This window comes from Polypterus senegalus, chromosome 1 (genome assembly GCF_016835505.1).
Source record: "Polypterus senegalus isolate Bchr_013 chromosome 1, ASM1683550v1, whole genome shotgun sequence".
NCBI classification, from domain to species: domain Eukaryota; kingdom Metazoa; phylum Chordata; class Cladistia; order Polypteriformes; family Polypteridae; genus Polypterus; species Polypterus senegalus.
In genome coordinates, this window is record NC_053154.1 from 215,320,848 (window position 1) to 215,346,221 (window position 25,374).

Here is a 25,374-nt window from a genome sequence, read left to right on the forward strand (position 1 = left end):
TCTTTTGTTCTTTTTCTTTTCTCTGATTCTCCCCTTTTCATGTGCTCGCTCTTTCTTATATGCCTCAGTGGGCGCAGCGTCTCAATTGTGCACTGCAGGAAGCCAATGAAGCATGCACACCCACATAGATCGAGCCGGCCATTCAATTATTTATCCATCCATCCATCCATCCATTATCCAACCAGCCACATACTAACTACAGGGTCACGGGGGTCTGCTGGACCCAATCCTAGCCAACACAGGATGCAAGGCAAGAAACAAACCCCGGGCAGGGTGCCAGCCCACCACAGGGCACACACACACACCCCCACACACCAAGCACACACTAGGGACAATTTAGGATTGTCAATCCACCTAGCCTGCATGCCTTTGGACAGTGGGAGGAAACCGGAGCACCCAGAGGAAACCCACGCAGACACGGGGAGAACATACAAACTCCACGCAAGGAGGACCGGGAAGCGAACCCGGGTCTCTTAACTGGCAAGGCAGCAATGCTACCACTGTGCCACCATGCCTCCCTCAGTTATTTATTTATTTATTTAAAAATCGGCTGACTTTTTTCTGAGCCATGGACCCGCTGTACCCTCCAAGGTATCCAAGTGCATCGAGGTACAGATGTCAACAGTGACTACGGACAGAGAAAACCTATGTAGACACAGGGAAAACGTGCAAATTCCATACGGGGAGGACACTGGATGTGAATCCTGGTCTCCTTATTGCAATGCTACTACTGCCTACCATACCATTAAATCTTAAAGAAATGGTTCTTTGCTTCCTCAGATCCCAAGTAAATGACTACAAAGATTTACTGTTATAAAAAAGTGATAAACTGGTGTTTTATACCTTATTGTGTGACTCAGAAGAAATCAGTTAACTCTTTTATGGTCTAATCATTATAAACAAAGAATTGTATATGATAAGGTAAATTTAAAACTGTTGCCCAATTTAGGGCTCCTAACTGCCTTATGCCCAAAATTTTCCACAATAGGCTCCAAACATGAACTTGATTGGATTAAGAAATGTAATATTATGCTTTGCATTGTTAAAATATTTGTAGTATGTTGCAATGTGTGCACACAGACCCTTGTAACAGATGTTTAAATTGCATCCTGAAAGACTCTATAACATCTGTTAGGGTTTATTAACAATTACAGTGTCAACCGGAATGTTATGCAAATGTATCTGTCTGTGACTTTGAGAACAAAATGAATAATGGAAGCAGGAAACACAATCATTATTAATAAATGCAATATACTTTACACATTTTTTCTTACCTCAAGGGAAAGAAAAGCTTTTTAGTAAAGAAAATGTGTTAGCGTCATTTCACACTGTTTTTGTTAAAGAAGAAAATTTCCAAAATACATTTCCTGGTTAAAAAAGACTAATGTTTCTACTATTATATTCAATTATTTATATACATTTAAATTAATAAATATGAATTAATCCCTTCTGAAGGCTAAAGAAGTGTCATGCAAAGTTCTTGAACATTTGCTGTGAAATCCTGGGTTATTATTTATCATTTTTCTCAAGTTAAGTGATTCACATTTACCTTAACGCAGTAACTCATGTTTAAATTATGGAGTCATATTTCTCCTACTGTGCTAGCTTTAAATATGAAATCTCCATTAAAGGAGCAGAGCTGTAAAAGAGTGTGAAATGTATATTAGAATGGCAGAAGTGGCAGAGCATCTTTCAAAGCAGCCTGTACACCGTACAGTTTCCGAAAATCATACAAGCTCTAATATGGAGAGCCACAAATGTCTATACCAGAGAGACAAAAATGTGTCTGCATTTAATAAAAAAAAAACATAATGCTTCCATACGAAGGCATAGGCTGTGTTTACTAGAGTACAAGTTATTATTGTGCTTGAAGAGTCTAATAATTTTATGTTGTAGCTTACCCTGTCAAACTTTCAATTGCTCTACACCAGCAAGCTTAACGAAGCAACACAGTAATTTTCTTATTGTGTTGTTCTCATCTCAGTTTAATTTCCATTCTCTGAAATGTGGCTGTGACATGTCCAAAGTTAAATGAAAATTCACAAACATAAGCTGAAGCCATAATCCCCATGCCACTGCATTTTGTTGTACTTTGTTCATCAGTCAAAGATAATTATAATAATAATCCTGTGCAGACCACCTTAAAGTCCTGGGCAAACCGGTATGCTATAAATGCTGTATTATTGTGGTGAAGCTGTAGGCCACCCTAAAACATTCTCCTGTTTCTGCTTAAAAAACCTCGCAACTTGCAATGGGGTTTCCATTTCTTTTAGAACTCATAGATTCTGAGAATTTTTCAACTGTCAGAATTCACCTTATCCAAGTCAGTTATGGAGAAAGCCGGAATTCTCAGCCTTATACTCGACTGATGACATTTAAAAACCCAATCCCTTTTGAATGTGTCACATTTTCAAACCCTTTGCCTTACCATGGGGAATCCGTGAGGCTCAACATTTCAAAGGGGCCAGTTGGACACCTTCACTCTGATCTTAAAGGCACATATTTCAGCTTTCACTACAGTGTATGTGACAAGAGGTGATAACAGGGTAATGGAAAGTCAATGTGCATCCATTCGTGTTTATGTTTATTTTGGCCCAGAATTATGGGGGAAAAAAACTAAATGATTAGCCTCCCCTGTTGTGTTTTTCCAGGTGTGGCCGAAGTGCTGCAGATCTTACTTCCAGAGATGTCCAGACACCCCATGGTGGTGGCCACAGACCCCAACAAGTTTGAGCTTCAAAGCCCCAAGCCTGTGGCCCCGATGCAACCCAGGTGGGCTGCCTTCTCATGTCCCGGCTATCCATCACAATGCATTAAAACTATCAACATATGACAAAGTATTAAGAAGTATAATTAAACATAAATAAGTAAAGACTTTCATGACAGTCTGGATTTTTCCATCAATTAAATTAATTGGGTACAGAATGAAACTGGATGGTTCATTTGGTCAAAAAGAGTTGATACCAGAAAATTGAACACTAAAGCAGCATTTCACAGCCTTTAAGTATTTGCGACCCGAGTTTTCATAACAGTTTTAATTACGCCCCCCTAACGTTTTTTATTTGAAAGGAGCCCACTAATACCAATTTGTTCTTTTTTAATTAATGATATATCATAGATGCATATTTTATTATACCTACTTAACTTCTATCAACATTTATCTAACGCTATATTTATTTTTCTAGTATCAGAATGTAGTTTAAGTTAATTTGTTTTGGTTTCAATAGGTGTATTTTTCATATTTTCGATTCTTGTTTTCTTTTTTTCACATCTTCGCGCCCCTGTTTTTGTTACCGCCCCACAGATTGAGAACCGCTGCACTAAAGATTGGTTAAAGATTTTCTTAAATGTAATTATTTCATGGTTTACAACATATCTAATCATAAAAGTATATTTTATCACATTTGTCTTCATAAAGAGCAACCATGCTGCTTCAGAAAATGAATAAATTCACAAAATGGCAACACCCATGAAAACATAATCTTACAAAATGTTGGTGAAATGACAATACCAAATTAATGGTAAAAGTGATCAATTATAAAACAGAAAAAAAATGTTATTTGTGCAGTGTTGGCAAATAAAGAGGGATAATAAATTGAAGTAGATTTACAAGATCAATATAGTGGGTATAGAATTAAAGAGTAGAGTATTTTGTTAAAATGAAACATAGAAATCTAATTTTTTTAGCTGAGATTTGAATGACTTTACTGATGGAGATTCACAAATACAACTTATTGAGAATTCTAGTGAATATTAGCCATAAAAGTAAATGTCTGTTTAGTCGTTTTAATGGCTTCTGTGGCTGCTGTTGTAGTCATGAAGAAGGTCAGTCTTTTTCTTCTTCTGGAAATAAATGAAAGCATATTAGGCCAATCCACTTGGCAATGTCAGTAAGGCTGTGTAAGCCCTTAAAGATGTGAACAGTGTTAGTCGTTAAAAGACAGGAGTTCAGCCTTTGACATATTTAGTCACCCACACACGGGCCACAAGTCATTCTAATCTGCATGTTTTGGAGATGTGAAAGGACAACATAGTGAAGTACCTGAAGAAAAACCACATGAATACAGCGCCAACCCCAAGCAGAAAGTGTCAATCTAACTATCATTATATTATTGATAGCACCATTAACAGCACAAGTCAGGAGTCACAATAGAAATCCCAAAGTGCTTTTTGGATTCCCTGAGGTGACAGGTGCGTGATCATCTGCTGTGGAGGCACATGCAGCAATCTGTCACAATATCACTTCTTCTTCAAGGAAAAAAGTCAGTGGAGATATTCGGCACAGTGAGTCACAGGCTGCACTCTCAGCCTACCGTTAGACTCTCACTGCCTGCATGAAGACAAAAATGTTGATTGTTTTTTTTTCTTTTTTTATTGCTCTATATTTTTTTCTTTTAAACCATCCCACTTCAGTTGTGAGGTAATTGCAAATGTCTCATACCAAGTGTAACAGGAGACAGTTGTTGGGGTAAATGGCTGATCTCCAGGCGCACCTGCCGGGTTCGCGTGGTTGTGATTTGCATATCGTGAACGGAGCGTAGCACGAAGCAACCCTTCAATTCATTTCAATTAGGCTTCTTTGCATAATTGTAATGTTTGCTAATCGTTCCTTAAAACAGGCAGGTTGGAGTTAGAAAGGCAATTTAATGCAAAGTTGAGCTTGCTAAGCAGAGCAGCCACGCTGCAAAATTAAGGTCTGTGCGTTTATATTTCCACAGTTCCGAGGTGGTGTTTGCCAAAGCTGTAGAAATGTAATCATTGCTAAATATTCAACGTGGAATGATTGCAGAATGCATGAAATGGCTACAATGATTCTTCATTAATGGGTTTGTTGAAATTTTGGAAAAGTGCAGAACTTATTTTATTTCTGCAACCCCTTGCTTCTCTCTCACTTTCTACATTTCTGTGTACTCAAAACTGTTTCATGCAGCAGTGATTATAAAACTGATCCTCCACTGCTTTCATGATTCATGGACCACTGTTGGCATTATTTGCCAGTCAGTGGAATAATTCAAACTCCCCACAATTGTTGACCTTGGCAAAACAGAAACAAACGTTCAATCTCTCTTAATATTGCATCTTTCAGAGTGCAGCACTTTACAAACCCATCACCATCATTAAAAAATGAGGCAATAAAAGTAGTGCAATCAATAGTTTTTGAAATATATATTGGAAGTATTTTAAATACACATACAACACTGAATTCAAAAAAGGTCAAAGACAGATCAAGCAGCATGTATGTATAAAACAAAAGGCAACAGCCCAATTGTCAGTGCTGGCAAATGAACCAGTAGTCTTGTGTGCTACAGTCCAAACTGAACAAACTGGGTCCTTAGCAAGTTGTCTTTTCCTGTTATCTACTGGGGCAGGTTGCCCTGTTTTTCATCAGAGCTGCCGTTGGGATGCTTGATAAGAAGGCTATATAAAACAAAGACAAGGAAATTGCATATGCAGATAGCATACACCATTTTACATGTTCTAAGAACTCGTGTTGTGTTGTTTCGAGGAAGCAGCTCATTCAAATATCTACCAGAAGACAGACATAGCCAAAATCCACACAAACTTCCAAACCAAAATAGTGTCTAATCTTCACTTAAACTCAAAACACTAACCAGAAAGTATAGTCTAAGAATCAAAGCAGAAGAATTGAAACCAGAGTCGCCTTTAAGTAAAGTGCACACTAATAAAGAAGACTTGTTTTTGTTAATATCCATAAACTCTTTTAGCTATAAAGAGCCGGCTCTGGTGTTGTAAAGGCACTACATAGTTAACGTCGCGCACCATGCACTCCTGATCATCCCAGAGTAAAATAACCTTAGGCTACTGTTAACAAATATTGTGGCACCTGAAATAAACAGTAATGGTATCACAGAAAAAGGAAAATCTGATTTTAACATTGTATTTCTGATAAATGTATAAATAAAAGAAATAAATACCTCATAAATTAGAACCCATAGCAGAAGGTAGAGTCGAGAGATAGAGGAATGAGGTCAGAAAAAAATTAAAAACAATTCCAGATCATAATACTGTGTCTCTCTCTCTTGTCATTCACTTGAATCTACAACGATACCCATCACACAGTATATGTGTAATCTGAGGTAGCTGTGGAATGCGTTACTCAAGCCACAGACTGTGGAGCAGTGGGAACACAAGGTTCCATTGTAGAGCAGTTTCCACAAATGTTTTAATCCATTTCCTTCCTTCTTAGTTTTGTGTTCACATAATGATAAAAGACATTTCTTCTCAAAATTGATTACTACCTAAATGAAATGTTTTGTAGTTACACTCTCACAAATTTTGATCTTGCCTTCTGTACCATAGGCCTTGTAAAAGTTTTTTTTTTTTCTGGCTACTCTGGGTTTTCTGGCCTTGGCTCAACTGGGAGTAGAGACCTGCATGTGGAGATTGGATTTGGACATTTTGATGCATTGCTTAATCCAGATAAGTTGCATTTTCATAGCTTCTCAGTGCTACTTATGTTTGCCTTCTGAGGGAGATGTACTTGGTACAATATTCCTCCTAGATGATATGGAGAATATCCAAGAGGTATCAAGTGTGTAGGTATGAGTTGCCTATAAAATGTTGCTGAAAATATTATTGTTGATGGTAACAGAATTAATTATACATGGAAGAAGTACGTGGAAAAGTTGCTGAATGAGGAAAATGAATGAGCTTATAGTGTTCATTGGAAGAAAATGGAAAGACGGAGCTGTAATTTTCAAAATAGGAGTACAATAAAAGCACTAAAAAAGGGTAAAGATAGTTAAAGCAGCGGGTTCACCTGCAGTGGTGTCAGAACTGTTGAAGGAAGCAGGAGGTCCTGTAGTAGAAGAAGTCCGCTCATTCTAGTAAACAATGGAAAGGTAATCCACTAAAGTATGGGAGATACAGAGTGATCAGTCCTTAGGAGCAGATGATGAAGATCATTGAGTGAGTGCTAGAGAAAAGAATTAGAAATCATATGAAAGAGAACTACAGGTTGGTGTCATGCCTGGGAAGGGAATAACAGATGTTATCTTTGTTATCAGATAAATGAATGAAAAGCATCAGGTGAAGGTCAGAAAGCCTCATTGTGCATTAATAGATTTAGAGAAGCCATTTGATAGGATGTTATGAGAGGTGGTGGGGTGGGCATTGATAAAGTTAGGTATGGATGAGCAGCGTCTGCGGTGGTGTCAATATATGAGGAAGCACAAATGATGGTTAGGACAGTAGATAGGAATGGCAGTGGTATCACTAGAGTTTTTGTTGCCCACGGCGATCTCTGAGTTTTCTGCACCCCCTCCCCTACTTACAAAATAACATCACACAAAAAAATTAAAGCAACAAAAATTTTAACTACATTTTATATTATTAATTACAATTACAGTTTGCAATAATACTTTTCTTGTATTTATGTTGCCGCAATCATCAATGACATTATCAAAGTCGATTTCGTTTGTCAGCTGCTGCTCTATGGAAAGTATGGCAAGGTTTCTTAAATGCAAAATATTCATTAATAATGTTAAATCGTTTTTTATAAGTTTCAGTTTGGAGAAACGTCTCTCGAAGTATTCCAATATTTGGAACTAAATGTTGAATCACAGATGTACCTTGATGTATCAGTAAGATCTGTGTATTATCGTTAATTTTGCTTGGCCAAAGACCAATATTTTTCAAGTTAACAGATAAAATGTTTTGTTTGTCATATGCTTCATCAAGGTGAAGAACTACTTGTGGTTGAAAATGGGTTTATTTCGGAAACTTCTTCACGTGCATTAACAGTAGTTTCATTACTATTGAGGTATTTTAATAATGTCCCTTCGTTCTTTTTTTAATACTTCTTCCCTCACCTCTTTCTTCTTTCTAAAAGCAGCACTGCTGTCTTTTGTTAGCTTCATCTTGAGACACAGAATAATTAAATATTAATAATGAGATTGAAGGATTCATCCCTTTCAGACAGAGTAATTGGGTAAACTGATCAAGATTCACATTTCTAAAATATAACTTTACATCAAATGTATTTGCAGTTTTTAAACATTACAAATAGTGTAATTTTGGCATAGATAACACAAATAAGCTTGCTAAAGTCCTATCTAACAAGATTTTATTAAAAGTGCTGCCCAAGGCGGACCACCCCCTCCGCCCCCTACTCACGCTATTGGGGGGATGGTGAAAATTTTAACTGAATCTGAATCCATATGTTCTACATATGTTGCTGAAGGAAGGCCATGGGAACACTATACCAATGAACATATATTGATTGAAGAATGTAAGTGGAATTGAAGGTGAAAGGCCTCGAGATATATGCAGGAAAGTCCGAGGTGATGGGTGGAGATAGTAGAGCTGGATGCATGGAAGTTATGGGTGCACGGCCATGTTATGTGTGGTAAAGGTCTTGGGAAACTCAATCCAATGTATGGGTTGTTGGAAGAGGATGCATGAAAGTTGTAGTGGTGTAAAGAGCAGACTGCAGATGGCAATTTTCTAGGTTAACTCAGGTTAGCCAAATTTTTTTTCCTCGACTTTCCATAGTCTCCGGAGACTGTAAAAGAGGCTTTGGTCTGCTGTCTTAAAAACCAAACCTTTATACTTGACATTGTATCTGATATACAGTATAGTTAAACCTTAGCTCTTGCTTTAAAGCATGTCTCAACGCATTGCTCAGAAGCAGATTCCGACCTACTTAGCCTCAGTAATAGTTTCGTCTTGGTGTATCAATAACAGCAGAGTAACATCATGTATTTCTAGTGGCCAATCATGGGATGATAGAATTCATTCGGTAGGAAAGAAGCTCATTCAAGGGAGAAGACAGCTTTTATATGAGATATGGCAGCTAAAACACTGATAAGCTCTGAAGAATTCCCTAAGTCCTACTTTGTACATGTAACTCTGAATCAGAGGCATGGTTGTTGAAGCCTGTTTGTTATAGTCTTTCACGTTTCTTTGTTTTCTCTGACCTTTCTGAACTCTTTCTATCAGCTCTGTCATTTCATATTAGCTTTTTACGTAGATCAGCATACTTAAGCTTAGAGTCCAAAGACCTTGTCTTTCAGTGGCACTTCTGCCAATAAAAAAGGCAGCAACTAAGCATGACATATTAAAAACATATATTAAAAGATAAAACAGATAAAGACATGAATAGATAAATGAGAGTTTATACATTAGCAGTAAAGTGTAATAGCTTCTGTTTTTGTTGTATAAGAAGCTGATGTGATCTCCAGCTCAATTGATTCTAATTCTTTTGCCTATTTATTTTAACTGAATTAAACCTCGTCGAGCTGTCGGCTTCCTTGTTTGGCAGATTATGGAAATGCACCATGCCTCCATGCCACACTCGATTAAGTTGCTTTATAGGCAACGCTGTGAGCGTACAGTGAATCAGTAATTGCATTCAGACGTGTATTATCAGGCTTATTTATATCTCATTTTAAAGAGCAGTCATTGAAGGTATGCTCTGACACTAGCAGTCATCCACTTCAGGCTGCTAAAACCTGATAACAGTTAACCTATAACCTGCAGAAATGATGCAGGTTGAAGAGGAGGTAGAAAATACAAACATGAGTAAATTGAAATGACTGTGAAATGAGATGAAATGTATATAATGAACTAGATTAATGAAATATGCAGGAATCAACTTAATTGCTTTTGGGTTGTCTATCCTGGTTTGTGGTGCTACATTCTTTGTTTTCAGCATTTTATATCTTTCTTCCTTATTTATATTATATTAACATCAAATAAAAAACTCAAGTGACCCCAGTCCAGCATTACATCCTTTTTGTCAGTTAAATAAAAGTCATGCTCAGCCATCTTTTTTCAGGTCATACTTAAAGCCAGCAGTAGGGATGATGAAGCCAGGCTTATTCTGCAGAATTGTGTTCAAGGCACAAGTGTGAGGCACTTTGTTTCAAGTATATTGGCCATTTGGGCATATCCCGTGCTGCTTTTGGCTGAATGCAGATTTTGTTTCTTTTTTTTTTATTCAATTTTTTTTTGACTTTGGTTCCTGGATCCAAGATGGCTATTGCTTCTGTATATTGTATTTGGGAGCCATAATCACATTACTACCCCCAACTGTATTAAAGATGTGGTCCCAATGCGGAGATCTTCACCAATTCTGATCTTTTTGGAAATTCAAAACCATTTCCTTTACTTAATTTATAGACTTTTTGAGACTCTTTCTGATGTGCTAATGCATATAGCATGTTCATTTCTGATGCGACTGTGCGTATGCTTTGTGGCCTTTTTCAGCCTGTTTGTTGTTCCCTTTTTCATTACTGTGGTGGTATTATTTTCTTGTTTGCTCTCTACCACCCTGCTTATGTGAAGGCAGGCACTCACATCTATCCATAAGGACACAAGTTAGTGAACAAAATCTTGTAGGTTCAACTATAAAACCTTTGAAACACATGTTGTTTTTTGAGACTAGTGATAAAGACAGTTGGAACTTTTATACTATATGCTATTTTCTGAATTTTTTCTCCCTGTTCGCATCTCAGTAGAGCATATTATGTTTTTCATTTATTCATTTTTAATGATTATATACTCTTGGATTGTGATACATTGAACATCTGTCTATTGCAAACTGTACATAAGCACTGCACACCAATGTGAGATTATTTAGCATTTTCTGTAAATGGGATGAGTTCATGTTTTGTCTTAGTAGAGTAATATATTAATCTGCTTTCCCCTTTTGTATTATTAATGTGTAGCCTTTGTTAGAATACCTCAACTCTCACAGACTTACCACTGTTTATAAAGCATTGTAGTATATAACAGGAATTACACTTTAAATAGTGTATTATTGAAAATATCCGTAAATAATAACAATTAGCAAAGTACAAGTGAACACTTGCAACCATACAGCCTGATAAATGCTGATGTGTAGTTTCAGGCGGCACACAGACTTGTTTGTTACATAAAATGTCTCTATTTAAGTCATTATTTTTGGTCAGCTTTCTTCAGAACAGGCCGCATTGCTGTCTCAATATGGCTGCCAAGCTGTGCTCTTCATTGTGTTGTCGTTTTCAGTTCGTGGTGTGAGAGATGCTCCTTAATCAGTTGGTGACAGAGAGAGAGAGGGAGGGTAAAAGCAAGCAAATTTATAGATTCTTTGTCCAAGCCCTACAGCCAATAGGGTGTCATGGTACTTAATGGCTTCAGGCAACTTTAGACCAATGGGGCACATAATACCCTTCACACCTGCCCCCAAAACCATTTGTTCAGCTGATACTTCCCAGCAAGGTAGGCTGGCTTTCCTGTGGGAGTTGACTGAGAGAGTCCTGCAGAGAATCACTTCCCAAACTGGTCTAAGGCATTTCCCCCAACCCTATCATAAAATTACAAAGGACTGGCTCTTCACCATCAAACCACTGCTGTTCTTATTAGTGACAGGCATTAGTGTTAAAAGTTATAAATAAAAATCATACAAAATATTTATTAACTTATATGCAAAATTTCACACCACAACAGTTAGTAAAAATTGGTGGATGGATGGTTATGAATGGATGGATTAAACTTGACAGCATCTCTCTTAAATGTGAATGTATACTTCTTACATGACCACAGGGAACACATGCAAAACACCGTTAGAAAACTTTGTAGCCCAAAATTCCAATAATGAGCAATACATCGGTTAACCATGTTCAGTTCTAAGCTACTCCATTTTCAAATATTACAAACAGACACAAATATACATTTACTGATATTTTAACATTCATACAGAACATTTTTAACATGCAATCCCTTTAAGACTCTCAAAACGTACTGTCATACACTCAAAATCACTAGTCTTCTGGCATTTTACATTGGATTGATTGATTTTTCTTAAAGTGTCCATCCATGCATGCTAGTGTCTTACTTTCTAACACACAGGCATGCATATAGATATTCATCTCTTCAAAAGTGGTCAAATTGTATTCAAGGTTGCCTATAGCATTTAACTTCTTTCAAAATGTGTATATAGTATGAGGAAAAGAATTGACTTCCTGGCCAGGGATGAACATGGTTTATTACCCCAATGGGAAACCAGACCAGAAAGATGTATGGATTGGCCAGTGGGGAAAGAAAATAATTTTGTGCCCAGACGGTATAAAATAATTGACAGACCAGCAGAAGCCAGGAGTCAGGAGCAGTTCAATTTCCCATACAGTAGGTGGCAATGTCCCTTGTGTGGGAACCCAGTCGGGACACCCACAGGGGTTCTTGGGGTATGTAGTCCGGAATTGCAGCCCTGTTGGGATCCCTACGTTCCAATAGACGATGCTCTCAGGAGAGGACGTTGCTACTTTCATTGTGATTCAGAAGATGTGGCGTGGACCCAAAAGCATTCCTGTGTCTGGTTTAAAAGGAAGCCTGCTGCTACACATGGAAAATTCAGGAGGCAGTGGGCAACACTCAACTGGAGGAGAGAAGGAAAATTGTAGTAGAGTAGAGAGTAGATAATTGTACTTAATTATTCATTTATTGTATTATTGTGGCTGGTTACTGGAGAGATTATTGGGAAGAAGTTCCTGGAAAGAATAAAAAGTCTTTATTTCATCCTAATAATTATAAGGTGCTTTACTGTCAGGATTTATAGAAGAAAATTTGATGGGAGGAACTCAGTCCCATCCACACACAACATGTTGGAAAAACAGAAATCATGACACCCTTGGTAGAGTAAGGAAATGCTGTCAAACCAGCTAAATAATGACTTATGCTCACAAATGTATGATGTCATGACAAACATATAAAACCTCAAAAGAATAGAAGATGACATATAGACCCTATTGTATTTTCCTTTTAAGACGTCCATTGTTGTTTCTTCGTCAGTTTACATAGCCTACCTGTTGTCACTTCTGAAGATTAGTAGCCAAAGTGCAGCAAACGCACAGGTGTGATTCACTCCCTAATACAGAGTTATAAATCTCATTCCCTATTAATAGCTTAAGTTGTGACACATGGCCTGTTTGGTGCTGCTTGAAAACTTTGCAAATAATCATATATGAAATGATCAAGCTTTTAGGGACCAGCAAAATTCTTTTTTTGCTCATGATGATGACTGGCTTATGAGCAAATTTTGGCTCCCAGAGCCATTTATGTTTCCAACATAATCAGGGTACTTAATAACACTCAGCAATAAGGGCACCTAGTGTGAATGACACAGCTTTTGTTAATGGTGATATTCCAATAATGCACAACTCGGCTGTGAAGCTAAGATGAGACTGACAAACGTAGTGGCCCTGTGGCCTGGGCAACCCATGATTTATTTATTTTGAGGGAAAGTAGTGTTGGCAGACAAATTGATCAAGGTATTCAACTTGATGGCTGGCTTGTTGGTTAAGGTAACAGACTGAACATGCGTTTATCATATGGCCTATACTATTCATTGTAACATCCATCATGTAATTGTATGTGCCAAGTGACAGTGGCTTTCCTAGACTCCATGCTTTAGTGCTGTGCGGAGTGCACCATTGGAAATACAGGTGGTGGTGTCTGGATGCATCAGGTGAGAGGCGGCTCTTTCAGCCTATGAAGGTCTGCAGCATTGTGATTGCATATGTATGAGGTTGATCATCACAGTGCATATATGGTTGTTTCATGGTGGCAAATGGGCCGGGTCCAAAGTGTGTTCACGTATGCATATTTTCAAGATAATTGTGATTTATAAAGAGAAATTACTCAAGAATGTGTGTACGCCATGTTTTATAAATCAGATTTCCTTTGGCTTACCAGTGTTTTTATTCTCAAATACATGTAAGGTTTTCTAAATGAGAATCTGGACTCTAAACCCTAAGGATGCCGGTTCAATTCCTGCCTATGGATTTGTATGTGACCCTAAGCAGGTGTTTTAGCCAGATACTGTACTAAATATTGTTATTTGTTAAGTGTCTTGGCATACTATGTGAAGGAGATATGTAAAAATTAAAGTTATGCTACAATTTATTGTCACAGTGGAATCGATATTTGTGCTATCATTTTATTTTTGAAGATAACAGTTTATGTATTTATTTATTTGTTTGTTTGTTTTAAATAATTTCCAACACTTCTAAGGACCTAACACTTCTATAAAAATAAGATAGTGAATAACAGAATGGCTCAATTCAGACTTTTCAAAGAATTATAGAGGATAGGATAGGAGTACTTGGCATACTCCTCTTCAACCTGGAACATTGATAGTTATAGGCCAAGAATAGACTGGGCAATGAGGACGCACAGCAACAAGGGGTTGGTGCAAATCAGTGCAAAGTTCATTTATTGTCACAACAAAAAGTTGCGTCTATTGTATCCATCCATCCAATTTTTAACCCACTGAATCCGAACACAGCGTCACAGGCATCTGCTGGAGCCAATCCCAGGGCACAAGGCAGGAACCAATCCCGGGCAGGGTGTCAACCCATCGCAGGACACACATAAACACACCCAGCACACACTAGGGCCAATTTAGAATTACCAATCCACCTAACCTGCATGTCTTTGGATTGTGGGAAGAAACCGGAGCGCCCAGAGGAAACCCACGCAGACACGAGGAGAACATGCAAACTCCACGCAGGGAGGGCCTGGGAAGTGAACCCGGGTCTCCTAACTGCGAGGCAGCAGTGCTACCACTGCACCACCATGCTGCCTCTATTGTATATATCTGTATTTAATTGAGAATAAAAACACTGTTCTAGTGAAGATTATAATCAACAATAAATAATTCAATGAGACAACAGGGCTAAAATCACTACCGGAATCAGTCCATTAAATCCATTATGAGCTTTGGTGCTGTTTTCTTAAATTGACATCTTCTATACACACCCTTTAAAAGGTCTCCTCACCACGGGGAGATGTCTACCAACAAACACAGTCATGCCTGAAATCCAGCTTGTGTTCATGAAACCATCCCATGGCCTGCAGCAGGAAGCCCTGTACTAATTACATTCTGTTTTTCTTTAGATTTTCTATTGCATTTCTATATAGAGACCAAAATTGAACACAGTACTCCAGGTGAGGCCTCACTAGTGCATTAAATAACTTAAGTCTAACCTTCCTTCACTTGTACTGTACCCACCGTGCTATATAACATCCTATTAGCCTCATTAATCGCTTTTGTATACAGTTTTCGTGTAGACAGTGATAATTCCACTATGATGCCTTGATCTTTCTCATAAGGTGTATTTTCAAGTTTCAAATCTCCCACTGTGTATTCAGAATATTTTGAAAATTCAGAATGCAGATTACTTTTTTAAATTGTCCTTTAATTTTCTTTCTCCCATTCTGGGGGATTACATTTATTGTAAATTCATACAGTAGTTCCTGATCGCATTTAGAAGCTCGGCAACATTCATCTCGGTCAACCATTCTTGTGTAAACGGTAGGCAATGGCAAGTATTTTAGAAGTACAATAATGTAACAATAGTCTAGGGTGTGCCATCTTCAAATGTGTTTGGATTATAAGAGAAATGTAACCCATCTGCAATGAGGGCTAAGAGTCATACAGATTTACTAATTCGACTAATATGTTTTCCTTAATGAATGCTGTCCTATTTTTCTGTACTATACAACATTACATATTGTATGAATTTTTTCTTTGCCATATATTGTGAAGTATTATTGTTATGGTGATTTTGCATTTTTGATAACATCAATCCAAACAAATAGACTTGCTAGATTAGCTACTAAGGTGGAGGGGGGCTGTTGAGGGGCTGGGGTTGTCTCAACTTACCCCAAATGTCACTTTTAATTAAAAGGAATGTAAATGAAGATGGATGGTGAGCTAATTAAGACAGTAAACATTTGATTTTCTGTCACCGAGTGCAGCAGATGGAGATTATCTCTCCGATGGGCACTCTGAGGTCGGTTCTGCAGATTCTCCAGAGTAGCATCTTTATGCACACACACATTCAAAGTACATTGGCTCATACAGCTCCATTTAATTCATTACTTTTCCTTACCCAATACATTGTTAAGTCTTATTGTCTTGCATAATGCAGCCAGGGCGCACACAGTAGTGAAAAGTCCAGCATTCTGTGAAAACGGATGAAACTTTAGACTATCATACTGTAATACATTTTATTTTGTACTTAGATGCAATATGAGTTAGCACCAAAACGTGCCATATTAAGTAAATAGTGTCTTACAGACATCATTTCACAAAGGCATATGGAATGTTCTTCATATAATATACAGTGTATCAATATGTAGTACATACATTCCTTTTTTATGCTTATGCTGTTATGGCTCTAAGCGTTTTTAGTATTAGATGGAAAGCATTGATAAAGGGCCAAATTAAAAATATTTATTTCATAAAAATTATAAAAAGAAAGCCTGGAAGCTGTAATATTCATACTGAAGGAATACCCTATTCTAGAGGATTAAAAGAATTAATTAAAGATCAGTTCCAACCCATCTTTTGGGAAATCCTAAGCTCAGATAATTAGAGGAATGCACCAGTTAAAGTAATCAAATGAAACAAACCCAAAAAAAAAGAAGCACTGTTTTCAAAGATTCAGGACACTGTGCCAGTTTTTTGCTTCACCAACCAGACACCCAAAGGAGTTTCTGTATTACAGTTACAACTAATCAGAAAATGTGGCATGTGCGCACGTGTTTGTGAGTGCCGTATATATACTGTGTTCTGTCTATCTCTCTTGGATTTGTATTTATTGTAATGCTTGATGTGTATGGGTGGAGTGGTGGCTAAGAGTCTAGGGATGTGCACTGGCAATGAGAGGATTGCTGGTTCTTCTTCTTCTTTCGGCTGCTTCCATTAGGGGTTGCCACAGCGGATCATCGTTGGGGATTGCTGGTTCAGATCTCATGAATGCCAGAAGTGGTTCCACTCCTTTGAGCCCATGAACAAGGCCATTAACCTACAATTGCTCCATCCTGGGAATGCCATTAAGCTGCATCCAGCCCTGCAAGTAGGCCATCCAACCTGCAGTTTCATCTGAACTAGTCTGGCACTGAGGTGTCACCCGTTGCATGGCAGCAGTCAGGTCCTAATCTGGGATCCTGAGGTGGTTTGTCATGTGGTGGGTATGGCAACCTCTTGACGTGTATATTGTGTATATATATATTGTGGCAGTAGGGGGCGCTAGTGCTCCCTTGAACCCTCAGGGATGACTCCAAACACCAGGTAAAAGTCCTAATACTTTTTATTGTTTAGTAACAATGTGCACAAAGCACCCTCCACACTACTCATTCAAACCACTAACTACAATACTACAATATTCTCTCTCCTCGCCCAGTCACTTTGCTCCTCTCCCACCCAGCACAGCTCAGTGTCTGGACTGAGGCATTGTCCATTTATAGCCCCTGACCCAGAGGTGTTCCTGTCCCAGCAGTCCACAGTTCCTTATTCCTTCCAGGTCTGGGCAATCAGTCTTTTACTTCAACCTGGGAGCACGTCGTTCCTTCCCGTCACATGACCGTGACGTACCCCCGGGTCATAAGGCACAAAAGAGCCCATAAGCCCCCCCCACACCGACTCCTGGTGGTCCCCAAGGTATCCAGCAGGGCTGTGTAAAAACACTACATAATCCATAAGGCCCTGCTGGATCTCGGGGCACGATCCTGCTTACGGGAGAGCTCCTCCTAGCGGCCTGGGGGTGCGGACCGGCATGGGAAGCCGGCAGTCCTCCACATATATATATATATATATATATATATACTATACTATACTATACTATATACTATATATATATATATATAGTGACCACCAGGAGGTGCCCAGCTCCCCAAACCCCCAACACAACAGATACAGGCACAAGTCCCAGCACAACAAAGGCATTATTCAACTTTTCCTGAGTGAAATGAGGCGGCTCATTTAATAGAGCATCCACAAGTGCCCCAGGTGTCCTGTGATCTCCTTCCAGGCGTACTTTCAGGTGTAGCATCAGTCCCGCAGAGGATGGCTCAGCCATTTCCCATGCCCCCCCTGGTGGTGGCAATGGGCACCAGAAGGGCTGAGCTTCCATGCTCCAAACCCATGGCACCATAATATATATATACAGTATGTTTCATTTTTATTGAAAGAACTAAAGGAAATACAATAATACGTTCCAAAGTCTATGAAAGCCAGCATTTAGCCCTGACCCTGTCACAGTAGAACAATTTTGATGAAACAGTCCATGCAGCCCAACATCATATTGTGTAATAAATTAAAGAGAAAGAGTGTTAAGGTTTACCACCTTTAACTCTACTTATTTCTACATTCTGTTAAGTTTGAGAATAATGTTGAGTATTTCCAGCCTGCTAAGGGTTGCATAGAAATTCCACATTCTTTTACATAAGGTCGGTCAACAATTAACGTGATATGCATTAAGATGTGGGAGTAAAGCTAGAGTATCTTTAGAAAAAACATTTAGACACAATAAGAATAATCACACTTGATAAAGACAAGAGTCAAGCTAAAGACTCCCAGGACTCTGGAGCTGCATGTGTGTATGTTTAGGTAAATAAAATGATAAATAATCCAATGGGAAAGTACAGAAATGTATATATATACAGTATAAATGAGTCCATAAATTATGAATAAATTACATAATCAAATTAAAAAATATTTTACTCTTATGAAATCCAATATCATTGTTTTATTTTTCTTCAATAATTTAGCTACCATCCATTCATCCATTTTCTAATGCTTATCCGGGTCCAGGTCTTGGAGGCAGCAGTCTAAAAAAAGATGCCCAGGCATACCTTGTCCAGCACCACCTCCTCCAACTCCTCTGGGGGGATACCAAGGCCTTTCCATACCAGATGAGAGATATAATCTCTCCAGCATGTTCTGGGTCTGCCCCTGAGACCTCCTCTCTTTTGGACATGCCCGAAACACCTCCCCAGGGAAATGTCCAGGGGGCATCCTAATCAGATGCCCAAAAATCTCAACTGGCTCCATTTAATGTAAAAGAGCAGTTGCTCTTTTTATGCTCCTCCTGAATATCTGCACTCCTCACCCTATCTTGAAGGCTGAGCCCAGACACCCTGAGAAGGAGACTCACATCTGTTGCTTGTAACCACAATCTAGTTCTTTCAGTCACTTCCCTGTGACCACAGGTAAGGGTAGGAACGCAGATCATTCAGTATATCTAGAGCTTTGACTTTTGGTTAAGATTGTCTGTTTTCATTTCAAAATGCAACTTTTCTGAACACCACATTTCTGAATGGCTTTTTAAATGTCAGCATTAGTTATTTCAAAAGCCACTTTTCATGATGGTTTCATTTTTTATCAATCAATCAAGACAAAGGCCAACAGGCCAAACCTCTTCCTGTCGTTAGCACTACTTGCCTTACAACTTGACAAAGACTTGGCAGTTGGCAGTCTGCTGATGAAATAGAAAGAGATGACTTAATACATGATGCTGTGTTGAGACAAATTGATAATATATTGGAAATGCTCAGGTGAACATTCTTACCAATAGCCTTTTTGTCTTCATTGACAAATTCTGAAATCATTATGAAGCAGGGCGGCACGGTGGCGCAGTGGTAGCGCTGCTGGCCTCGCAGTTAGGAGACCCGGGTTCGCTTCCCGGGTCCTCCCTGCGTGGAGTTTGCATGTTCTCCCCGTGTCCGCGTGGGTTTCCTCCGGGCGCTCCGGTTTCCTCCCACAATCCAAAAACATGCAGGTTAGGTGGATTGGCGATTCTAAATTGGCCCTAGTGTGTGCTTGGTGTGTGGGTGTGTTTGTGTGTGTCCTGCGGTGGGTTGGCACCCTGCCCAGGATTGGTTCCTGCCTTGTGCCCTGTGTTGGCTGGGATTGGCTCCAGCAGACCCCCGTGACCCTGTATTCGGATTCAGCGGGTTAGAAAATGGATGGATGGATTATGAAGCATTCTGAAATTAATAGCATGGACATTGAAAGAGGCATTCAGAAATGTGCCATTTGAAAAAGTCCTATTGGTGAAAAATCAGTTTTTAAAAATTAGAGCATAATAATTAAATGGCTTATATTTAATTAAGAGATTATTTCACAAATTTACATTTATATATTGTGGTCGATGAGAGGTACAACACTGAATCCCAAAAAATGTTGGGGTGCCACTTGGGTTGCCCCCTTCAATTTTTGGAAAAACTTTAAACAGAAAAGGCGTAAAATGGCACATACAAAGTAGAGCAAAACAAAGCAAAGCATTACTGTAGCGATCAGGTCTGGTTCGGAGTTCCGTCTCTCTTCAGTTTCAGTCCAGAATGAAACGTCACCTTCTACAAACGTCTCAAATATATAGTCCTCCGACTCCAGTGGAGTCAGTTGCCTTCACTGGGAATCTTCTCCTGGCTGTTGGATCAGAAAGAAGTGATGCCAGTAATATAATACTTTTTCACACAATTGTTCATTTCATAATTAACATTTATAGTATACTAGCAAAATACCCACGCTTCACAGCGGCAAAGTACTGACTTAAAATTTTTATTAAGAAGAAAATTAAACCTTTTTAAACTGAGGGACAATATACCAATAATTATTTGTTAAGGATCACTTTGTATACCACATTTTGAGTTCAGCCCTCCGGTTGTAATATGACCAAGCTGTGCGCTGAGCTTACTCTTGAGCATGCAACGTACAATTGGCCATGTGAACAGTAATCTTGTTTCAAATCTCACAGCTTGGATTGCTGCTGTCATAATCGGTTTGAGTTTCATGGTTTGTTTCAATGACAACAGTATTTGCTGGACTTGTGTTGAAGTGACATTCGGTATCTGTGAAGTGTTGTAAGTATACAACCGGTTTCATCGATAACTTCACATCCAGCTTTTGAGAGTTTAAACATTCATAAACATCAAAGTGTCCACTACTGAAATCGTCACCTGTGAGTCTAAGATGTTTAAGAGGCACTGGCAATTGTTGAAAGGTGTAAAATATTTGGCCATTTCGGTACACTTGAAAGTGACAACCGAACAATTCAGCGGCCCCCATCAACTCACATGCAGAACTATAGGTGAAGGGCTTAAGCATTTCACTCTTATAGTGCTCCTGTGTAGTATAATTATCTCCTGTACCGTCATCAGTCCACACCTTGAACCTGTGCCAGTCATTCAATACATAAGACACAATGTTCCTTCGGATATCAAGAGTGAGCCTGATATGGCAGTGCAATATGTAACACAGAGAATGGAAAAGGTAGGTGCCATCTCCGGCCATGGAAACCACTCGGTAAGTGACAGTTCTTTGATCAATGGTGATCACCTCGATAGACATGTTAATGGGGGTACGGTTGGAATGATAAAGGAAATGGGTACCTGAACAATGTAAAGTAAGTCTAAAATACCTACACAATAACTATAATCGTAATAAACGAACAATAAAACAGCAGAGAAGCCGTGGATTAAATAAAAAGGCTTTAGTTATCAGCAGGGAGACGTGAATCCCGTGGCGAAGCAAGGAAGGTAATGTAGAGACCGGAGCGACGGACGGCCTTATATAGGCAGGCAGCCAACAACGTGGGAGGCGTTGGGATGGGGGACCCAACGCCGCCTCACACGGTGACCGAGCTGCAGGCTATGGACGTATACATGTACGTAAGTAGGATTCAGTTAGCGTTGGGAACCCGCGTACAAAATTTCTTGAAGATGGGCCCATAAGTAACAAAGGCCGTTGAAAAGTTCAATATGGCGGCAGACAGTGGCATCATACCACTAAAATAAGTACGTACATCGGTTTTGATTAGCACAGGGGAGCCACCTACCAAATTTCATGAAGATGAGGCCATAAATAAGAAAGTTCAACATGTCGAACGTTGTCAACCGTTATGACCGTTACACGTAGAATTTTGAAATGAAACCTGCTTAACATTTGTAAGTAAGCTGTAAGGAATGAGCCTGCCAGCCTTCTACCTACACGGGAAGTTGGAGAATTAATGATGAGTGAGTCAGTGAGTGAGTCAGTGAGGGCTTTGCCTTTTATTAGTATAGATACATATATAATTATAGTACTGTATATAGTATAGTATATAGAATATAGAATAGAATATATATATAATCCTAAGCCTAAAAGGGCAACAATTTTGTGCAACAATTTTATGTCACGTTTTTATGTCACTTTTTTGTCATGCTTTAAATCAAGCTTATTTTAAAACCTATATATATATATGTTTGGTATCATTCTTTTCAGAATTTATTGAACTTTAATGTGATGTTGTTAGATTTGCAAATTCTTATTTCATTTTTAAATTATAAACTAAAAAATATCAAGCACTTGTGTCCTGTGAGATGAGACTTTGTGCCAAGACATTTAACCACGCCTGGGGCCGGAAATAAAAGACAAAGAGTAGATGACAAAGACAGGCACATAGAGCAGAAAAGGGGGGTTAATGATCGAAGCAAGCAGGGGGTAACCCCCTAGTATACTATAATTATCTATAAATGTATAAATGAGAGTTGGAATCCGAGAGATTGTGTTTGTGGAGGGATGGAGAGTTAGAGCGGGTGGGGGAGTCACGCGATCATCTCCCCTCCCATTCACATCATTTCATTCACTTCATTTCGCTCCGAGCTGAGCTCCGCAGCTGACGCGGTCTTGCCATTCTTTTTCCTTAGTGTTTAGTCCTCTCTTCTTTACTGATTTATATAAAGGAGTGTTGAGATCCGAGAGACTGTGTTTGTGTAGGGATTGTGAGTTAAGGAGGATGGGGGAGTCATGTCATCATCTCCCCTCCCATTCACCTCATTTCATTCACTTTATTTCGCTCCGCAGAGCTCCGCAGCTGACGTGGTCTTGCGGATACAACTTTGTGACGCTGCCGCCAAATACTCACAGAAAAACTTAATAGACACGCTGTTGCTAGAGTTTCTCCACACTCTGAATCCTCCAGGCACTCCTGAGCATAATCTAATTTTGAAGGTTGGGTCACCAATAATGTTACCGAAAAACTTACAGCCACCGAAACTTTGTAACAGCAAGGGACTTCAGGACACGTGTCTGCAAAAGAACCTAATTGATTTAACTATTTTTACTGGCAGTTGCTCATTGGAGAGAGTTTTTATTCCTCGCATCCCCATAATTACCCTCTGATCTCCCATTTCAATTCAAATGCCTCCAATTTCCAGTAAGGCTCTGCTTCGCAATGACAATTAATAAGTCACAGGGATAGACCCTAAAAAATGTTGGCATTGATTTGAGGCAAGATTGCTTTTCACATGGCCAACTATACGTTGCATGCTCAAGAGTAAGCTCACAGCTTGGTCATATTACAACCGGAGTGCCAAACTGACAATGTGGTATACAAAGAGATCCTTAACAAATAATTATTGGTATATTTTCCCTCAGTTTAAAAAGATTTACTTTTATTAAGGTATTCCACAGTGGGGTGGTATAGCGGTACAGTCTTTATCATTGGTCCCTCATTTCAGTATAAATAGTGAAAGTTTGTATGTTGGGTGCACTTTCTCCTTCTGCTCCTTGTGTGTATGATGCCAAATTTTTCTGCTGACTTTTTTCTTTGCAGTTCTGAAATGAAAAGTCTGTAGATAGCAAGCCTGTCTATCTTTCTGTCTAATTGAAAGTGGATGAAGGAATGATAATACATGATGCTTTATGTGTGAAGTTATTCACTTTTATAATCAGGTGGAATCTGATCATATTATAGCTTTACTATTCAAATGTATTACCTTAAAGAGTCATTCACCTTTTTTAAGCAACCTCAACATGAAGCTGTCCTCTCCTATTGTCTATTCATCAGTGTCAGAAATTATTCTCAGTTTTACCGTTCATCTAGCACTGCAGTATTCACACTTTTTAGCATTCTAGCTTTTCTTTTTTCAATTATTATGCACTAATTATTATTCCTTACAGTGAAAATTCCTCATTTAATGTAATATCAGTACTTTACTTTTTGTGTGTGCTGTTTGGTTAGAATTTCCTTCTGTTTTACAGTTACATATATTTCTCCCAAAGTCTTTATTTTAATAATTGCTTTCAGATACTTGTCTTGCTGATGTACATCATTTTCATGAAATTTATTTCAGGACACTAAAAAAACTGCAGCAAGGCTTGGCTTCATTTCAAGATGGTATTATTTATAACCCCCAAAAATGATACCCCCCTGTATTGTTAACTGAAAGGCTCCCCTAATCATTGCAATCAGCATATTTATGTTTGCTTGTGATTTTCTGTCCTTAGGGTGCCAACAGCATGTTCCAGATATTCCTAGAAGGCAACAATTCCAACCACTTCTTCATTTCACCTACGTCTGTTCAGGGTAAAGCAGACATTCGTATCCGAGTGGCCATCCCACTGGATTATGAGCGCATTTCCAGTTATCAGTTTTCTGTGAGTAAATCATTATTTTAGATATGTCCTTAACCATCTTGATTTCATGGCTGTCATTCTAAAAATGTGTAATTGTGATCATTTTTCAAAAATCCATTGTTAATAGGATAATATGTTTATGCTGGTATACACTTTTTACATCCTAGCTATTTGTGATCTCACCAGTTGTCGTAAACACTTAGATTTTTTCCTAAAAAACGGCAGAGAGCCCAATTGAAAGTTCAGAAAAAACTGAAGAGCAGCTATGAAGATAGAAGAATGGTATTATTTCTTTCTCAGGTCTCCTAAGAGACATAGTTAAGGCAAGAAATTTGTCGCTATCTGTCAAATCGAAAGTAATTATAACTCTGTGGTAATTTATCTCCATTCCAATGTGCAATCAGCAAGATCCATAACTTAAGCCATTACAGTATGTAAAAAAAGCTCTCAGTATACCTCCCAAAGGCTGCTCACAGTCTAACATGAATTAAGGATTTTGATTTGAAATTCGTGCCTTGTGTAATTTATTAATTTTTCTAGTTATATGTGAATCCATACCTACATAATGTTGTAAGATTGCCTCAATACCACAATATGATCATGGCCTATGCTCAGAATGTGCTTAATAATGGTGGTTTGTGAAATGTATCTTTGGGAAAACTTTGCTTTCATTTAAAAATGCACCACATTTTGGTTTATAGTCTGCTTATCGGAAGATGCCCTTCTGATGAACTTGTGCCCAGTCTGTGGTTGGTGGCAGCTTATTTACCAGACCTCTGTGACCTTGAATTGGATTTTGAAATGTTACATTATTCGATTACACAATGCAGTCATCATATACTAACAACACACTTTTTTATGTATTAGAGAGAGTAATTCAGTTCTGGGAGAAAGTTAAAATATGCTGTCTCAGACATTTCTCCAGGAACTTGCTTAAAAGCTCATTTAGATTCGCATTTTTGATTATAGTTTTCCGATAGTTATTGACCCATGTCTTCTCCAGATTAGATACATTGTTATCCTGGAAAGAAATTAAGAAATATTTAACTTGGAATCACAAACTTACTATCATTAATAAAGATTTGCCTTTAATGGTTTGATTGCACCCAAACTATGTCAGCAAAAACCACCCAAAACAATTGAGATGTTGTCTGAATTGTTCACTGTCGAAACTAAGAGCTCAAACT

General features: G+C 38.6%; 1 protein-coding gene across 7 annotated transcripts in view; it reads left to right on the plus strand.

Moving 5' to 3' along the window:
- Positions 1-25,374, plus strand: part of cdh23 (cadherin-related 23) — a 1,363,918-nt gene that overhangs the window by 783,559 nt on the left and 554,985 nt on the right. For all 7 annotated transcript variants that reach the window (XM_039768795.1, XM_039768746.1, XM_039768764.1 and 4 more), the window contains exon 12: positions 24,059-24,208. In XM_039768795.1, the coding sequence (XP_039624729.1) occupies positions 24,059-24,208 (150 nt within the window). The remainder of the gene's footprint in view (positions 1-24,058; positions 24,209-25,374) is intronic.